This window comes from Limanda limanda, chromosome 14, assembly GCF_963576545.1.
Source record: "Limanda limanda chromosome 14, fLimLim1.1, whole genome shotgun sequence".
NCBI classification, from domain to species: domain Eukaryota; kingdom Metazoa; phylum Chordata; class Actinopteri; order Pleuronectiformes; family Pleuronectidae; genus Limanda; species Limanda limanda.
This window is the reverse complement of record NC_083649.1, coordinates 569163-585767: the sequence shown is the minus strand read 5'-3', so window position 1 is coordinate 585767 and position 16605 is coordinate 569163. Positions and strand designations below refer to the sequence as shown.

Genomic DNA, 16605 nt, shown 5'->3' with positions numbered 1-16605 from the left:
CCTGACTGACAGGCAGACGTGACATCTGTCACTAAGGGAGGTACCTCCTACTCAATATAAGACCGGATGTCACGTCATCGCCTTTAGTCTAAAAAATAAGCACACCTCTTCCTCTCTCCAGGCAAGGAGGGTGATCTGGTGAGGTACCTCACTCATGTTTCAGAGAACGGGGTTGACTAAAAAAACGCATGCATGACGGATTCACTGACAGTGCATGAATGTCGCTTACGCGCTTTGCAGATGTCAGCGCCAGTAAGAGAGCTGTTTTAAACGAGAGCATCTTAAGCTCTACCTGCTGCAGTGGCTCGACAGGTTCGCCAGATAGCACTTCGAGCACCAGAGTTAAATCCCACGGTGGGGTTAGGCTCCTTGACACCAGCCGCGTCCGCTGTGCGCCCTTCATGAACTGGAAAACGAGAGGATGCTGTCCTACCGTTTTGCCTCCAAAGCCTATGTGACATGTTGAAATAGCAGCTAAGTACACTTTGACTGTGGAGAACGCCAGCCCCTTGTCCAAACGTTCCTGTAGGAATGTCAAAATGACAGATGGAGGGCTCTGAAAAGCCTCCACACCTGCTTTTGCGCACCAAGCCTCAAACGCACGCCATTTAAACCATTATCTGCAATGCATGTAGTAGGGGCCCTGGCGCTCTGAATGGTTTTGATGACACTCTGTGGAAGTCCAGCTGTGGTCAGATTCAGCCTCTCACGGGCCAAGCCCATAGCGCCATGCGCTCTGGATCCAGGTGAAAAATCTCTCCGTGCGCCTGTGACAGGAGATCACTCCGTAGAGGCAGAGGCCACGGCTGAGCGCACAACAGCTGGTAGATCTCCGCTAGCCAGTATTTTCCTAACCAGCGGGGAGCTATAAGAATTAAGGCATGACTCCTCTCCCGCACTCTCGCCAGAGTAGGTGTGATCAGCTCTGTTGTGCAATAATGGTTAGGAGCTGGTGTGCCTTTAGGCGTTCAATAAATCTGGTTATCAAAATAAAATATAAAACATTAATATTTAAAATATTAATATTAAATCATAACTTTAGTTTGTTTTAGTTCTCGCGGGGCACCACCCTTCACAGAAGGGAAAAGATAGCCAATTTATTGATTAAGATCAGTCTCATTTAGATCTAGTTCAATTAGAAATCTTAATATTTACTATTAAAGATTATATAATGAACAGTTAAGGTTTATATTGTTCTTGGCAGTGTAACGGTTGGCAAACTTCACTTATGCAACATTAATGAAAGGACAAGTTTAAAAGAAAACATTTATTCTGGACATAATAAAGTATCAAAAACACAAGTAACAAAATGTGCTAACTAACAAAGGTGTGTGTGTGTGAGTGTGTGTGTGTGTATGTAAATTAGGGTGCTTTCAGAATGGTTGCTGACCAAAAGTTCACACCTTCTTCAGCATGCTCTCAAAATGGTGGTTTGACTCCCTAAGATAGCAACCCCCTTCTTCTGCAGAAGTGGTTTTACAACATGCAGTGGGGTCTGAGCTAATGAGGTGAGGAGATATGCGGTGTCTGTGAAAATGCTAATTAGATAATGGCGTAGCTGCGTAGAGCGTAACTCACATTAACTTTCATTTAGCTTGTAACTACAATAACACCACATATATCAAACTTTAAAAAACACCACACAGAATCAAATAAACAGTCTTGCTTAGCGTAGTATAATTATTAAGCCCAGTATGTTACCAGTCATTGAACAGGGAGAAAGTTGCTGTGCAGTTCGCCGTTCGTCCTGGCTTTTAAGTCTCTAGTTCGTGTGGTTTCTGCTTCCGCGGTTCTGTTGAGCTGTGATGCTCTCGCTTGTTGAATTCCTTACCTGCAGGATATCGAATCGCTGCTAGGAGAATGGTAGAGCTTGAAGGGCGAGGAGATTTCCTTGAGAAGGTGAGCTGGAAAACTGCACCTTTGCGCTCCTCTTGTAGAGTTGGATGCGAAGAGAAGATGCCAGACAGGAGCAGTCAGGCCGGCAGCCTTCCCCTTTGGAGATGCAGGAGAGACGGCTGGTCGCCTGCTATCCTCAGTGGTGGTAGATGGAAAAAAAAGAGAGTTGGGGGAGCCTTGGTCTTTTATAGAGCCCAGTGAGCCCCAGGTCATGTGACCAGAGTGACCAATTGGAGTTGACCCCGGGTGGATCTTGGCACCTAGGTGTGAAGATGTCCATAACTGAAGGAGCCTGTGGCCCCCTGGGAGACTGAGTTCGCTCCAGCCCATGCGGCTTTCTGAAGACAAAGAACATGTGCTTTCAGGTTTTGACTACACATCCAGGCCGAAAGAGAGGCCTGCGGTTTGCGCAAAAACCATGTCCCAACAGCTCTAATGGGAGAAAAGCGTACAGTAGAACCTGTGGCCACTCGTGCGCTAGAGCATCGCCCCCCATGAGGGCGTTCTGGCTGGTCAGGGAGTAAAACATCGGGCACTGTGCGAGGACTGAGGAAGACAATCACCGACAGGAAGTGAAGACAGAAACAACACACAAGGAACAGAGACTACAAAATAAAACAGGAAACAGAAAAAACAAAGAGGCTGAAATCAACAAACTAAAATGACAGAACATGACAGTACCCCCCTCTCAAGCGCCGGATCCCAGACGGCCCAAAACATGAACTGCAACGGGAGGGAGGAGGGGGGAACGGGAGGAGGGACTCCGGGACTTGCCCAGGGGCTCGGGTGGACGGCTCCGTTGCCGCTCAGGGACAGAGTTCTGAGGCTCGGGAGGGCGGCAACGCGGCCGCTTAGGAACAGAGAACAAGGGCTACGGTGGACGGCATGGAGGCCGGTCAGGAGCCAAGCACGGGAGATCCTCAGGCGGGCGGCCCGGAGACCGGTCAGGGGCAGAGGGCAAGGGCTCTGACCTCAGCCCCGGAAGTGGGGCAGGTGGAACAGGGACCAGAATAGGCGCTTCGAGGACCGCCAATGCCGGAAGCAGAGCGACGCCAGCAGGGACCCTCCTGTGCGGAACAGGGACCTCTGATGCCCGAAGAGGAGAGACGTCAACCAGAGCCACCGGCACGGGACAGGGACCGGAGCAGGCGACGCAATGACCCCTGACGCCCGAAGAGGAGAGACGTCAGTCGGGAGCCTCCTGCGCGGGGCAGGGACTGCAGCAGGTGCCACGAGGACCTCTGACGCCTTTCCTTTTGGGAGAGGCTCGATAAATTTAACCACCGAGCTCTCACCTGGGTTATCATCACGGCCGTGGCTCTTCCAGATGCGTGGACAGCGCATCTGTGCAGACTCAGGCAGCGGTCTGTAACCAATCAGAGCAGCCGAGGGCTGGAAGCTGATTGGTCCTTATGTTCAAAAGGCAGCGGCAGATGAAAAGGAAAGATAGGTTTCAGTGCACATTATTTTTTTGATGCATGGAGAAAGTAAATGAGCTTTAGGAGCTGTAAGGGATTATAAATTGAATGGAGAACCAACACCCTGAGGACATGTTCACGTATTGAGAGACTTCAACAGAGCCAATAGGAAGCTGATTGTCCCACATGCAACATCTTCAACCAGTCTGTGGTCGGTCTGTGGTCGGTCTCAAACTGAGTATTAGTACTGTTGTGCAATAATGGTTAGGAGTGATACCATATGATGGTGTCACTTTAAGACGTTCAATAAATTTGGTTATCAAAATAAAATATAAAACATTAATATTTAAAATATTAATATTAAATCATAACTTTAGTTGATTTAAAGTTCTCGCGGGGCACCACCCTTCATAGAATGGAAAAGATTTATTGATTAAGATCAGTCTCATTTAGATCTAGTTCAATTAGAAATCTCAATATTTACGATTAAAGATTATATAATGAACAGTGAAGGTTTATAGAGTTCTTGACAGTGTAGAGGATGGCAAAATTCACTTATGCAACATTAATGAAAGAACATTTAAAAAAAACATTTATTATGAACATAATAAAGTATAAAAACACAAATTACTAAACCAAACGTAATAGCTAAAACAAAGGTGTGTGTGTGAGTGAATAAGGGGCTCTCAAAATGGTGGTTAACAAAGAGAGTCACACCTTCCTGTGAGCTCCTAAGATGGTAGCTCCCCCCCCTTCTTTTGGAGTGGGGACGTAGTTAAGTAGGTGTAGAGATATGCGTATCTATGAATATGCTAATCAGATAATGGAGTCTATGTAGAGCGTAACTCACATTAACTTTCATTTAGCTTGTAACTACAATAACACAACACGTATCAGACTTTTAAACACCACACAGATTCAAATAAACAGTCTTGCTTAGTCTAGTATCATTATTAAGCCCAGTATGTTACCAGTCCCCAGAAAGGGAGAAAGTTGCTGTGCAGTTTTGTCGTTCTTCCTTCCGGTTGTGTGAAGTTGTCTGGCTCGTGTGGTTTCTGCTTCCGCGGTTCTGTTGAGCTGTGCAGTTCAGTTGCTTATTGAATCTTTACCTGCAGGATCGAGTCGCTGCGAGGAGTTGGTAGAGGCTTGAGTTGCGAGGAGGTTTCCTTGAGAAGGTGAGCTGGAAGCTAGACCTCTGACCTCCGGTTGTTGGATGTGTTGTGCAATAGGAGTAGACTTGACGTTGGCTAATTATTAATAATCATGAAATATGATTATTAAAATAATAAAAGATTATTTATTAAAAATAATTAAAAATGATAAGGCCATAACTTATCGTAGAGGGGCACCACCCTGGTTTCCAGGGACCAACGAGTCAAACTATAATTATCAGTCTCATAATGATAAATGTCAAATTAATAATGTCAATATTTTAATATTAACGATTACTTAATTAACAGTGAAGGCTTCTAAGTTCGAGCACAGGCAATCATAATCCAGCTGTATTCACACACTTATGCACAAATAATCACAGACTACAGATACTTTAATTACAAAAGAATTTATTAAAAAGGGGAAATAAAGTTATAATGTTATTCAATGATTTATCATTTTAACAAGCTCCGATATTTCAAAGATAAACACAGCAGCAGCACTTATCACAATTCAGAAAATACATGTAAACCTGCGGTCTACCTATGTATGTCTGTCTCTGTGTGTGTGTGTGTCTGTGTCAAAGTGTCTCTCTGTGTGTGTGTGTCTATGTGTGTGTATGTGAAATAAAGTTAGTGTTATTTAATGATCCATCATCTTAACAAACTCCCATATTTCAAAGATCACAACAGCAGCAGCATTTATCACAATTTAGAAAACACATGTATTCACCTATTTGTATCTGTGTGTGTGTGCATCTGTCTGTGTCTATCAAAGTGTGTGTGTGTGTGTGTGTGTGTGTGTGTGTGTGTGTGTGTGTGTGTGAGAGAGAGAGAAAAAGAAGGGGGCGTGGCGATGACGCAGTCACGTAGTGACGTCACATCTGAGATGGAGGCCGACAATGTTAGGCTTAAAACTACAAAACAAAATGGCGGGTTCGTTATGAATTTAGAGCCAGAATTGAGGGCGGGTCTAGAGATGCATAATCTCCAATGGCCGCCGGACCACGTGTAAGACACAAGGAGGAGGCAGAACAAAGGGGTTCTTTGTTCTAGCTCAGTTTTGGCTTCAAAATGGCGGCCAGATGCGTTCAGGCCCTTTAAATATAGATTTAACTATGTTACATGAACTGTATTCTAAATACAGATCGGAACGGGTGTATAGGTCGGTTTAGAAGGAGAGAGAGAGAGAGAGAGAAAGCATGCAAGGAGAGTTCAAAGAAGCTCTTAAAACACGCCAGAGATAGATTAACAGTGATTTAAACACTCAGCCCCAAGCGGACGTTGTGGGCTGAGTTTCTGATCGGTAAACTCACTGCAGACTAACACAGACGTTAACAGCGTGGCTGGAGGCTTTCCTCGCGGCGCTCAACCACTAACACAAAACCCGGAAATGAACCGGAAGTAGCGGCTCGTAGTAGCCGGTTAAACAATGAGACTCAGCGGTCTCGCAACAAATACAACCAAATATTAAACAATATGCTACGTATCTGCCCAGATAATCAAGTCTCTTACTGTACAACCCTCGCGATGTGCCTGCGCGTCTGCGCGAATGTGTCGGGGGCCAGTGAATCACGTGGTCTCTCTCACGAGCAGAGCTCCGGGCTCGGCCGCTGGACCGGAAAAGGAAGCGAATTATTCGTGCTGCCTTAACGGAATGAAACTCTGTCTTCTTCTGTAACAGCGGAGAACGTGCTGTTTTACAGGAACGGAGTGGATTGCCTCTTACTCCTCAGCGGGATGAACGTCGCGCTTCTGCAGGGAACGGCTTTGTGGAAGCCGTTTGTGGATCGTGAAAAAGAAAAAGTCTGTGGAAGTGCCGTCCCGCGGGTGCTTCCTGTTTCGGTCTTTCAAGTTAAAACAGCAAAGAGTCCTATCAAAATAAAACTTCGACTGAGATAAAAGAAGAAAATGAAACGACTTAAAATAAAATGTTATTAAACAAACGTCTAATCGCCTCCTTAGTTACTGAGTCGTGTAGTTAGGCCCCTGGAGGGTCTGGAGACGACTTGAGCAGGGTGAAAAGAGACAGATTTCTGTGAGGTCCCTTGCCTTATACCACCTGAGGACTTCCTGCTTCCTCAGGAAGTGGTCATAGGGTTCAGTTGGCTCTCAGCCAATGAGAATGTCAGGGTCCCGACCTTAGTGGGCGGGGATTCGACCTTAGTGGGGGTTTCAGAGTCTCATTTAGGTTTTTGCAGAGCGGCCTGCAACATCTCCCCACCAGGGCCTGCTGGAGGGGGGGCACAGTGGGGGTTCAGGAGATGCTTCCCCCACCAAGGCGAGGCTCCAGGCTGTCTAGAGAAGGTGTGAATTAAGAGTGAAACTGGTTGAACTGGTTTCAGCTGGGCCTTGTAGGCCTCAAGTATTTATAACCCATTGTTCTAAGTCAGATCACTGGGCCTTCCCCAACAGATGGGAAGAGAAGATTTGCTGGAGCAGCCCGGCCCTCCCCTTGGCGCTGTACGAGAGAAGGGTGGCCGTCTGCCTCATCGGTGTGTCGGTGGAGAAGAGAGCTGGAGCAGCCTTCCGCCCCCAGAGGGATTGGAGAAAGAGAGGGAGAAGAGGGGCAGAAGTCCCCTTATATAGGCCCAATGACCTCACAGGTCAAGGGCCAGGGTGACCAATTGGAGTTGACTCTGGTGGCTTTTGACACCTCTTGGCATCCTAGGAGAACAATGAGACCTGTTGCCCCCTGAGAGACTGAGTTTTTTGGCTTTCCAAGAACAAAGAAAACATGAAAAATGTTTAGCCTCATGGATGCTGCTAAAAATCCTGATGATGTTTTCTTACACCTGACATCTATTGCACTTCTGTCCGTCCTGAGAGAGGGATCCCTCACATGTGGCTCTCTTTGAGGTTTCTACATATTTTTACCTGTGAAAAGGGTTTTTAGTAGTTTTTCCTTACTCTTGTTGAGGGTTAAGGACAGAGGATGTCACACAATGTTAAAGCCCCATGAGACGAATTGTTATTTGTGAATGTGGGCTATACAAATAAAACTTGATTGATTGATTGATTGATGTTGCACCCTGGAAGACTGAGTTCACTCCAGAACATGCAGCATGCTTGTTTCAAGTTTTGACCACACATGTCGGCCGAAAAGGAGGCCTGTGGTTTGCACAAAAACATTGCCCAACAATACATATGAACACTACATTGCACTGAGTATTAATACATATGAACACTACATCGCACTGAGTATTAATACATATGAACACTACATCAAACTGAGTATTAATACATATGAACACTACATCGCACTGAGTATTAATACATATGAACACTACATTACACTGAGTATTAATACATATGAACACTACATCGCACTGAGTATTAATACATATGAACACTACATCAAACTGAGTATTAATACATATGAACACTACATTACACTGAGTATTAATACATATGAACACTACATCAAACTGAGTATTAATACATATGAACACTACATCAAACTGAGTATTAATACATATGAACACTACATCAAACTGAGTATTAATACATATGAACACTACATCGCACTGAGTTGTTTCCCCATCATGAGCTTGTTGGTGCTGGATGAGACTCTGAACATGACATAATGTTTATTATGTGCTGGTAAACTTCTCCCCAGAGAACAGTCACGCTAATAAAACCAGTGAAGCTGGTGTGACTGTAGAGAGGAGGCTGACCTCTTCACTGAGCCGAACCTCCAGGTGACTGCTCCTGTTTTTGTGAATGCTTGACAACAGCTATCATTTAACTAACTAATTTTACTGAGGTGACCAGTGTGGATTTGTTGTTTTCTTTCGGTTCCTGTTGAATGATTTTTCCCTCGTCTCTCTCCTGCAGCTCCGATGGAGAACTCTTCTTACAACAGCCTGACTCTGCAGCTCGAGGGGTTAAAGGTCACTAAGACCAGCAAGTACCCCGTCTTTATCTGTCTGCTTATCATCTATGTGTTCATATTCGTTGCCAACGTGGGCATCTTGTTGTTGATATGGACGGACAGGAGCCTGCACCAGCCCATGTACCTGCTCTTCTGTAACCTGTCCATCAATGACATCATGGGGAACTCTCTGCTGGTTCCCCGGGTGCTGTCAGACATCCTGCGTCCTCCCTCCGAGCGCCTCATCAGCTACTACGAGTGTCTGATGCAGGCGTTCACCACGCACATGTTCGGCACCAACGCCCACACCGTGCTCATGATCATGGCCTTTGACAGATACGTGGCCATCTGTAATCCTCTGCGTTACGCCGCCATCATGACCAACAAGATGGTGGTCAAGCTGACTGTGTCTGCCTGGGGCGTGGCCTTTGTTCTGGTGGCCGTCCTGCTCAGTCTGACTGTCCGACTGAACCGATGCAGGACAGTGATCACGAATCCTTACTGTGACAACCCCTCGCTGTTCAAACTCTCCTGTGAGAGTTCTTTTATTAATAACATCTACGGCCTCACGTTCACCGTGGTCCTGCTCTCTTCTTCTATCGGCAGCATAGTTCTCACCTACGCTAAGATCACAGTCGTGTGTGTGACCAGTAAGAGCAAGTCTCTGAACAGTAAGGCCCTGAAGACCTGCAGCACACACCTGTGTCTGTACCTAATCATGCTGGTCAGCGGTATGATCCTCATCACCCTCCATCGTTTCCCCGACGTATCTGAGTACAGGAAGATTGCAGCGCTCCTCTTTAACGTGGTGCCCGGCAGCCTGAACCCCGTCATCTACGGCCTGCAGTCCCAGGAAATACACAAGTGTTTTTCAACCTTATTCCAACGTAAAATAGTCAAGCCGTCTTTTTAATGTGCAATGAAACATTTCATATTTTCATTTTCATGTGAAAGATGATGATGATGATGACTTTTGAACCTGTAAAGATGAATCTCTGTTAATTTGAGCTTAATGTAAGACTTGTTTTACTTATTATTGTGTGTTGGTTTGATCAAATTAATAAAAATGTATAAAAATAACCTGAAACAATGTTGTTTTTGAGAAATGTTATCTGCTTTAATAATAATAAATAATCGTATAATAATCTTTATGGTGTCATGTTGTTGTATTTGTACTTTTACTTGAGTTAAGTATGTGGGTATTTTCCACTACTGCAGTTGTGGTGGCTGCAGAAAGCTTGTATTCAAAATATCATATAATATAATAAAATATATCAAATTAAAATATAACATAATACAATATACAATATAATGAAATATAATGTAATGTATTGTTATCTATAATTAAGTATAATATAATATATCTCAATATAATAAAATATAATATCATGTAATATAATATTATGTTATATAAAAACATTAAATATAATATAATATGATATAAATAAATCCGATAAAACATAATAAAATAAAATAAAAATATCAAACGATTACATTCGTAATCAGATGTATCACATTGTGTCTGTGATTCATCTGATTCATCTCATTTCAAAATGCCTAAAAAAATCCCCATTTTCTCTGAATACTGTTGTGGGAACAGAAAGATAAAGGACAGAAGGCAGATGTATAGATTTAACATTAGTTTATTATTGATGATAAGTCCAAATGATAGAGTTATTAAGATTGAAAAATATAATAAATATATGATGGTTGAAAAAAACCTTTTGCTTTTCTTTTTTAATCAAAGAAACCTTTAAACAATTAAATGTGAATGTGAAATCTGTACATGGAGCGGCTCATTCTGCGCAGGCACTAATGCGTCGAATAAATTAATCAAAATGTTGGTTCACAGAGGGAAACTTATCCCAACATGTGATGTGAAAGATAATGATCCCATAGATATTCTCCTTAAAGTACAAGCACGATGGATCAGTATTATTTAACTGAGATCAAAGGGTCACAGATCAAAGCTCAGCTGGAATAACTCAGGAGGATCAGGTTTTTGAAGCTTTTCATAAATTACTGTAAGTAAATACGCTCTGAGAGCAGTCGTAGTTGTATACACCCGGTTAATAACAACGTGTTCATGACTGTGAAGAGGAAACTACACAACTGAAGAAAACCCACAGGTAGCTGGCTGTTCACTGAACGCTGGTTAACATAATTAGTTAAATGACCATTTAATTGTGCGTTTGCTATCGTATCTAATTATTATTTCCGTGGTCTTAACGTTAGCTGAGGGCGCTTATGTTAGCACGCTAGCCTGTTGGCTCCACGGGGGGGGGGGGGGGGTTTGACTTGTCGCTGGAAGCCCTTCATGATGAGTGATGTCAGTGTGACAGGCTGGTGGGAGGCAACTGGTTTCAGACTGGAACAAAGATGGTAGCCTTGAAGGGTGCAGGAGCACAGACCGACCACCGACCACAGACCGGTTGAAGATGTTGCATGTGGGACAGTCAGCTTCCTCTTGGCCCTGTTGAAGTCTCTCAATACGTAAACATGTCCTCAGGGTGTTGGTTCTCCATTCCATTAATAATCCCTTACAGCTCCTCAAGCTCTTCTACTTTCTCGCATCAAATTATGTTTTTCATGCATCAAAAACATAATGTGCACTGAAACCTATCTTTCCTCTTCATCTGCCGCTGCCTTTTGAACATGAGGACCAATCAGCTTCCATCCCTCGGCTGCTCTGATTGGTCCTCTGGTCCAGGAGGAGGTTCTCTCCGAGCCTCCTCCTCAGTAACTGCTTGTCTTACAGTTGTCAGTGTGAGTAAGAGTTCTCTTCTGTGTGCGTAGATTCTGTTGGTGAATGTTTCCCCCTTGTGGGACTAATAAAGAACTTCTTCAGGACTTGTTCAGAATCTTGGTGTGTAAATGTTCTTAAGAAAGGTTAGTAAACTGGTTATTTTGTCCCAGTTAAGTTTTACGATCTCTACTTTGCCTTCTAGACAAGCTTCTCACAGAAATAAGGACAGAGATGTTTTGTATCCGCGAATGTGTCGGGGGCCAGTGAATCACGTGGTCTCTCTCACGAGCAGAGCTCCGGGCTCGGCCGCTGGACCGGAAAAGGAAGCGAATTATTCGTGCTGCCTTAACGGAATGAAACTCTGTCTTCTTCTGTAACAGCGGAGAACGTGCTGTTTTACAGGAACGGAGTGGATTGCCTCTTACTCCTCAGCGGGATGAACGTCGCGCTTCTGCAGGGAACGGCTTTGTGGAAGCCGTTTGTGGATCGTGAAAAAGAAAAAGTCTGTGGAAGTGCCGTCCCACGAGTGCTTCCTGTTTCGGTCTTTCAAGTTAAAACAGCAAAGAGTCCTATCAAAATAAAACTTCGACTGAGATAAAAGAAGAAAATGAAACGACTTAAAATAAAATGTTATTAAACAAACGTCTAATCGCCTCCTTAGTTACTGAGTCGTGTAGTTAGGCCCCTGGAGGGTCTGGAGACGACTTGAGCAGGGTGAAAAGAGACAGATTTCTGTGAGGTCCCTTGCCTTATACCACCTGAGGACTTCCTGCTTCCTCAGGAAGTGGTCATAGGGTTCAGTTGGCTCTCAGCCAATGAGAATGTCAGGGTCCCGACCTTAGTGGGCGGGGATTCGACCTTAGTGGGGGTTTCAGAGTCTCATTTAGGTTTTTGCAGAGCGGCCTGCAACATCTCCCCACCAGGGCCTGCTGGAGGGGGGGCACAGTGGGGGTTCAGGAGATGCTTCCCCCACCAAGGCGAGGCTCCAGGCTGTCTAGAGAAGGTGTGAATTAAGAGTGAAACTGGTTGAACTGGTTTCAGCTGGGCCTTGTAGGCCTCAAGTATTTATAACCCATTGTTCTAAGTCAGATCACTGGGCCTTCCCCAACAGATGGGAAGAGAAGATTTGCTGGAGCAGCCCGGCCCTCCCCTTGGCGCTGTACGAGAGAAGGGTGGCCGTCTGCCTCATCGGTGTGTCGGTGGAGAAGAGAGCTGGAGCAGCCTTCCGCCCCCAGAGGGATTGGAGAAAGAGAGGGAGAAGAGGGGCAGAAGTCCCCTTATATAGGCCCAATGACCTCACAGGTCAAGGGCCAGGGTGACCAATTGGAGTTGACTCTGGTGGCTTTTGACACCTCTTGGCATCCTCGGAGAACAATGAGACCTGTTGCCCCCTGAGAGACTGAGTTTTTTGGCTTTCCAAGAACAAAGAAAACATGAAAAATGTTTAGCCTCATGGATGCTGCTAAAAATCCTGATGATGTTTTCTTACACCTGACATCTATTGCACTTCTGTCCGTCCTGAGAGAGGGATCCCTCACATGTGGCTCTCTCTGAGGTTTCTACATATTTTTACCTGTGAAAAGGGTTTTTAGTAGTTTTTCCTTACTCTTGTTGAGGGTTAAGGACAGAGGATGTCACACAATGTTAAAGCCCCATGAGACGAATTGTTATTTGTGAATGTGGGCTATACAAATAAAACTTGATTGATTGATTGATTGATGTTGCACCCTGGAAGACTGAGTTCACTCCAGAACATGCAGCATGCTTGTTTCAAGTTTTGACCACACATGTCGGCCGAAAAGGAGGCCTGTGGTTTGCACAAAAACATTGCCCAACAATACATATGAACACTACATTGCACTGAGTATTAATACATATGAACACTACATTACACTGAGTATTAATACATATGAACACTACATTGCACTGAGTATTAATACATATGAACACTACATCAAACTGAGTATTAATACATATGAACACTACATCAAACTGAGTATTAATACATATGAACACTACATCGCACTGAGTATTAATACATATGAACACTACATTACACTGAGTATTAATACATATGAACACTACATTGCACTGAGTATTAATACATATGAACACTACATCAAACTGAGTATTAATACATATGAACACTACATTACACTGAGTATTAATACATATGAACACTACATCAAACTGAGTATTAATACATATGAACACTACATCAAACTGAGTATTAATACATATGAACACTACATCAAACTGAGTATTAATACATATGAACACTACATCAAACTGAGTATTAATACATATGAACACTACATCGCACTGAGTTGTTTCCCCATCATGAGCTTGTTGGTGCTGGATGAGACTCTGAACATGACATAATGTTTATTATGTGCTGGTAAACTTCTCCCCAGAGAACAGTCACGCTAATAAAACCAGTGAAGCTGGTGTGACTGTAGAGAGGAGGCTGATCTCTTCACTGAGCCGAACCTCCAGGTGACTGCTCCTGTTTTTGTGAATGCTTGACAACAGCTATCATTTAACTAACTAATTTTACTGAGGTGACCAGTGTGGATTTGTTGTTTTCTTTCGGTTCCTGTTGAATGATTTTTCCCTCGTCTCTCTCCTGCAGCTCCGATGGAGAACTCTTCTTACAACAGCCTGACTCTGCAGCTCGAGGGGTTAAAGGTCACTAAGACCAGCAAGTACCCCGTCTTTATCTGTCTGCTTATCATCTATGTGTTCATATTCGTTGCCAACGTGGGCATCTTGTTGTTGATATGGACGGACAGGAGCCTGCACCAGCCCATGTACCTGCTCTTCTGTAACCTGTCCATCAATGACATCATGGGGAACTCTCTGCTGGTTCCCCGGGTGCTGTCAGACATCCTGCGTCCTCCCTCCGAGCGCCTCATCAGCTACTACGAGTGTCTGATGCAGGCGTTCACCACGCACATGTTCGGCACCAACGCCCACACCGTGCTCATGATCATGGCCTTTGACAGATACGTGGCCATCTGTAATCCTCTGCGTTACGCCGCCATCATGACCAACAAGATGGTGGTCAAGCTGACTGTGTCTGCCTGGGGCGTGGCCTTTGTTCTGGTGGCCGTCCTGCTCAGTCTGACTGTCCGACTGAACCGATGCAGGACAGTGATCACGAATCCTTACTGTGACAACGCCTCGCTGTTCAAACTCTCCTGTGAGAGTTCTTTTATTAATAACATCTACGGCCTCACGTTCACCGTGGTCCTGCTCTCTTCTTCTATCGGCAGCATAGTTCTCACCTACGCTAAGATCACAGCGGCGTGTGTGACCAGTAAGAGCAAGTCTCTGAACAGTAAGGCCCTGAAGACCTGCAGCACACACCTGTGTCTGTACCTAATCATGCTGGTCAGCGGTATGATCCTCATCACCCTCCATCGTTTCCCCGACTTATCTGAGTACAGGAAGATTGCAGCGCTCCTCTTTAACGTGGTGCCCGGCAGCCTGAACCCCGTCATCTACGGCCTGCAGTCCCAGGAAATACACAAGTGTTTTTCAACCTTATTCCAACGTAAAATAGTCAAGCCGTCTTTTTAATGTGCAATGAAACATTTCATATTTTCATTTTCATGTGAAAGATGATGATGATGATGACTTTTGAACCTGTAAAGATGAATCTCTGTTAATTTGAGCTTAATGTAAGACTTGTTTTACTTATTATTGTGTGTTGGTTTGATCAAATTAATAAAAATGTATAAAAATAACCTGAAACAATGTTGTTTTTGAGAAATGTTATCTGCTTTAATAATAATAAATAATCGTATAATAATCTTTATGGTGTCATGTTGTTGTATTTGTACTTTTACTTGAGTTAAGTATGTGGGTATTTTCCACTACTGCAGTTGTGGTGGCTGCAGAAAGCTTGTATTCAAAATATCATATAATATAATAAAATATATCAAATTAAAATATAACATAATACAATATACAATATAATGAAATATAATGTAATGTATTGTTATCTATAATTAAGTATAATATAATATATCTCAATATAATAAAATATAATATCATGTAATATAATATTATGTTATATAAAAACATTAAATATAATATGATATAAATAAATCCGATAAAACATAATAAAATAAAATAAAATAAAAATATCAAACGATTACATTCGTAATCAGATGTATCACATTGTGTCTGTGATTCATCTGATTAATCTCATTTCAAAATGCCTAAAAAAATCCCCATTTTCTCTGAATACTGTTGTGGGAACAGAAAGATAAAGGACAGAAGGCAGATGTATAGATTTAACATTAGTTTATTATTGATGATAAGTCCAAATGATAGAGTTATTAAGATTGAAAAATATAATAAATATATGATGGTTGAAAAAAACCTTTTGCTTTTCTTTTTTAATCAAAGAAACCTTTAAACAATTAAATGTGAATGTGAAATCTGTACATGGAGCGGCTCATTCTGCGCAGGCACTAATGCGTCGAATAAATTAATCAAAATGTTGGTTCACAGAGGGAAACTTATCCCAACATGTGATGTGAAAGATAATGATCCCATAGATATTCTCCTTAAAGTACAAGCACGATGGATCAGTATTATTTAACTGAGATCAAAGGGTCACAGATCAAAGCTCAGCTGGAATAACTCAGGAGGATCAGGTTTTTGAAGCTTTTCATAAATTACTGTAAGTAAATACGCTCTGAGAGCAGTCGTAGTTGTATACACCCGGTTAATAACAACGTGTTCATGACTGTGAAGAGGAAACTACACAACTGAAGAAAACCCACAGGTAGCTGGCTGTTCACTGAACGCTGGTTAACATAATTAGTTAAATGACCATTTAATTGTGCGTTTGCTATCGTATCTAATTATTATTTCCGTGGTCTTAACGTTAGCTGAGGGCGCTTATGTTAGCACGCTAGCCTGTTGGCTCCACGGGGGGGGGGGGGGGGGTTTGACTTGTCGCTGGAAGCCCTTCATGATGAGTGATGTCAGTGTGACAGGCTGGTGGGAGGCAACTGGTTTCAGACTGGAACAAAGATGGTAGCCTTGAAGGGTGCAGGAGCACAGACCGACCACCGACCACAGACCGGTTGAAGATGTTGCATGTGGGACAGTCAGCTTCCTCTTGGCCCTGTTGAAGTCTCTCAATACGTAAACATGTCCTCAGGGTGTTGGTTCTCCATTCCATTAATAATCCCTTACAGCTCCTCAAGCTCTTCTACTTTCTCGCATCAAATTATGTTTTTCATGCATCAAAAACATAATGTGCACTGAAACCTATCTTTCCTCTTCATCTGCCGCTGCCTTTTGAACATGAGGACCAATCAGCTTCCATCCCTCGGCTGCTCTGATTGGTCCTCTGGTCCAGGAGGAGGTTCTCTCCGAGCCTCCTCCTCAGTAACTGCTTGTCTTACAGTTGTCAGTGTGAGTAAGAGTTCTCTTCTGTGTGCGTAGATTCTGTTGGTGAATGTTTCCCCCTTGTGGGACTAATAAAGAACTTCTTCAGGA

At 43.5% G+C, this 16605-nt stretch overlaps 2 protein-coding genes across 2 annotated transcripts; both read left to right on the top strand.

Moving 5' to 3' along the window:
* The first annotated feature begins 8307 nt into the window (after positions 1–8307).
* On the top strand, positions 8308–12404 carry LOC133019696 (putative olfactory receptor 52L2). The gene is made up of 3 exons (XM_061086254.1): positions 8308–9203; positions 11225–11323; positions 12197–12404. The coding sequence occupies exons 1-3, from the start codon at positions 8308–8310 to the stop codon at positions 12402–12404; spliced, it is 1203 nt and encodes a 400-aa protein (XP_060942237.1).
* Positions 12405–13722: 1318 nt separating this feature from the next.
* LOC133019695 (putative olfactory receptor 52L2) lies at positions 13723–14667 on the top strand. The gene has a single exon (XM_061086253.1). It carries the CDS (start codon positions 13723–13725, stop codon positions 14665–14667), a length of 945 nt encoding a protein of 314 aa, XP_060942236.1.
* The last annotated feature ends 1938 nt before the right edge of the window (positions 14668–16605 follow it).

Coding starts and splice junctions, on each gene's coding strand:
- LOC133019695 (XM_061086253.1), top strand. CDS start 13,723: ATGGAGAACTCTTCTTACAACAGCCTGACTCTGCAGCTCGAGGGGTTA.
- LOC133019696 (XM_061086254.1), top strand. CDS start 8,308: ATGGAGAACTCTTCTTACAACAGCCTGACTCTGCAGCTCGAGGGGTTA. Junction 9,204..11,224: donor CAGTCCCAGGAAATACACAA/GTGTTTTTCAAC, acceptor AATGTTCTTAAG/AAAGGTTAGTAAACTGGTTA. Junction 11,324..12,196: donor AATAAGGACAGAGATGTTTT/GTATCCGCGAAT, acceptor CTTCCCCAACAG/ATGGGAAGAGAAGATTTGCT.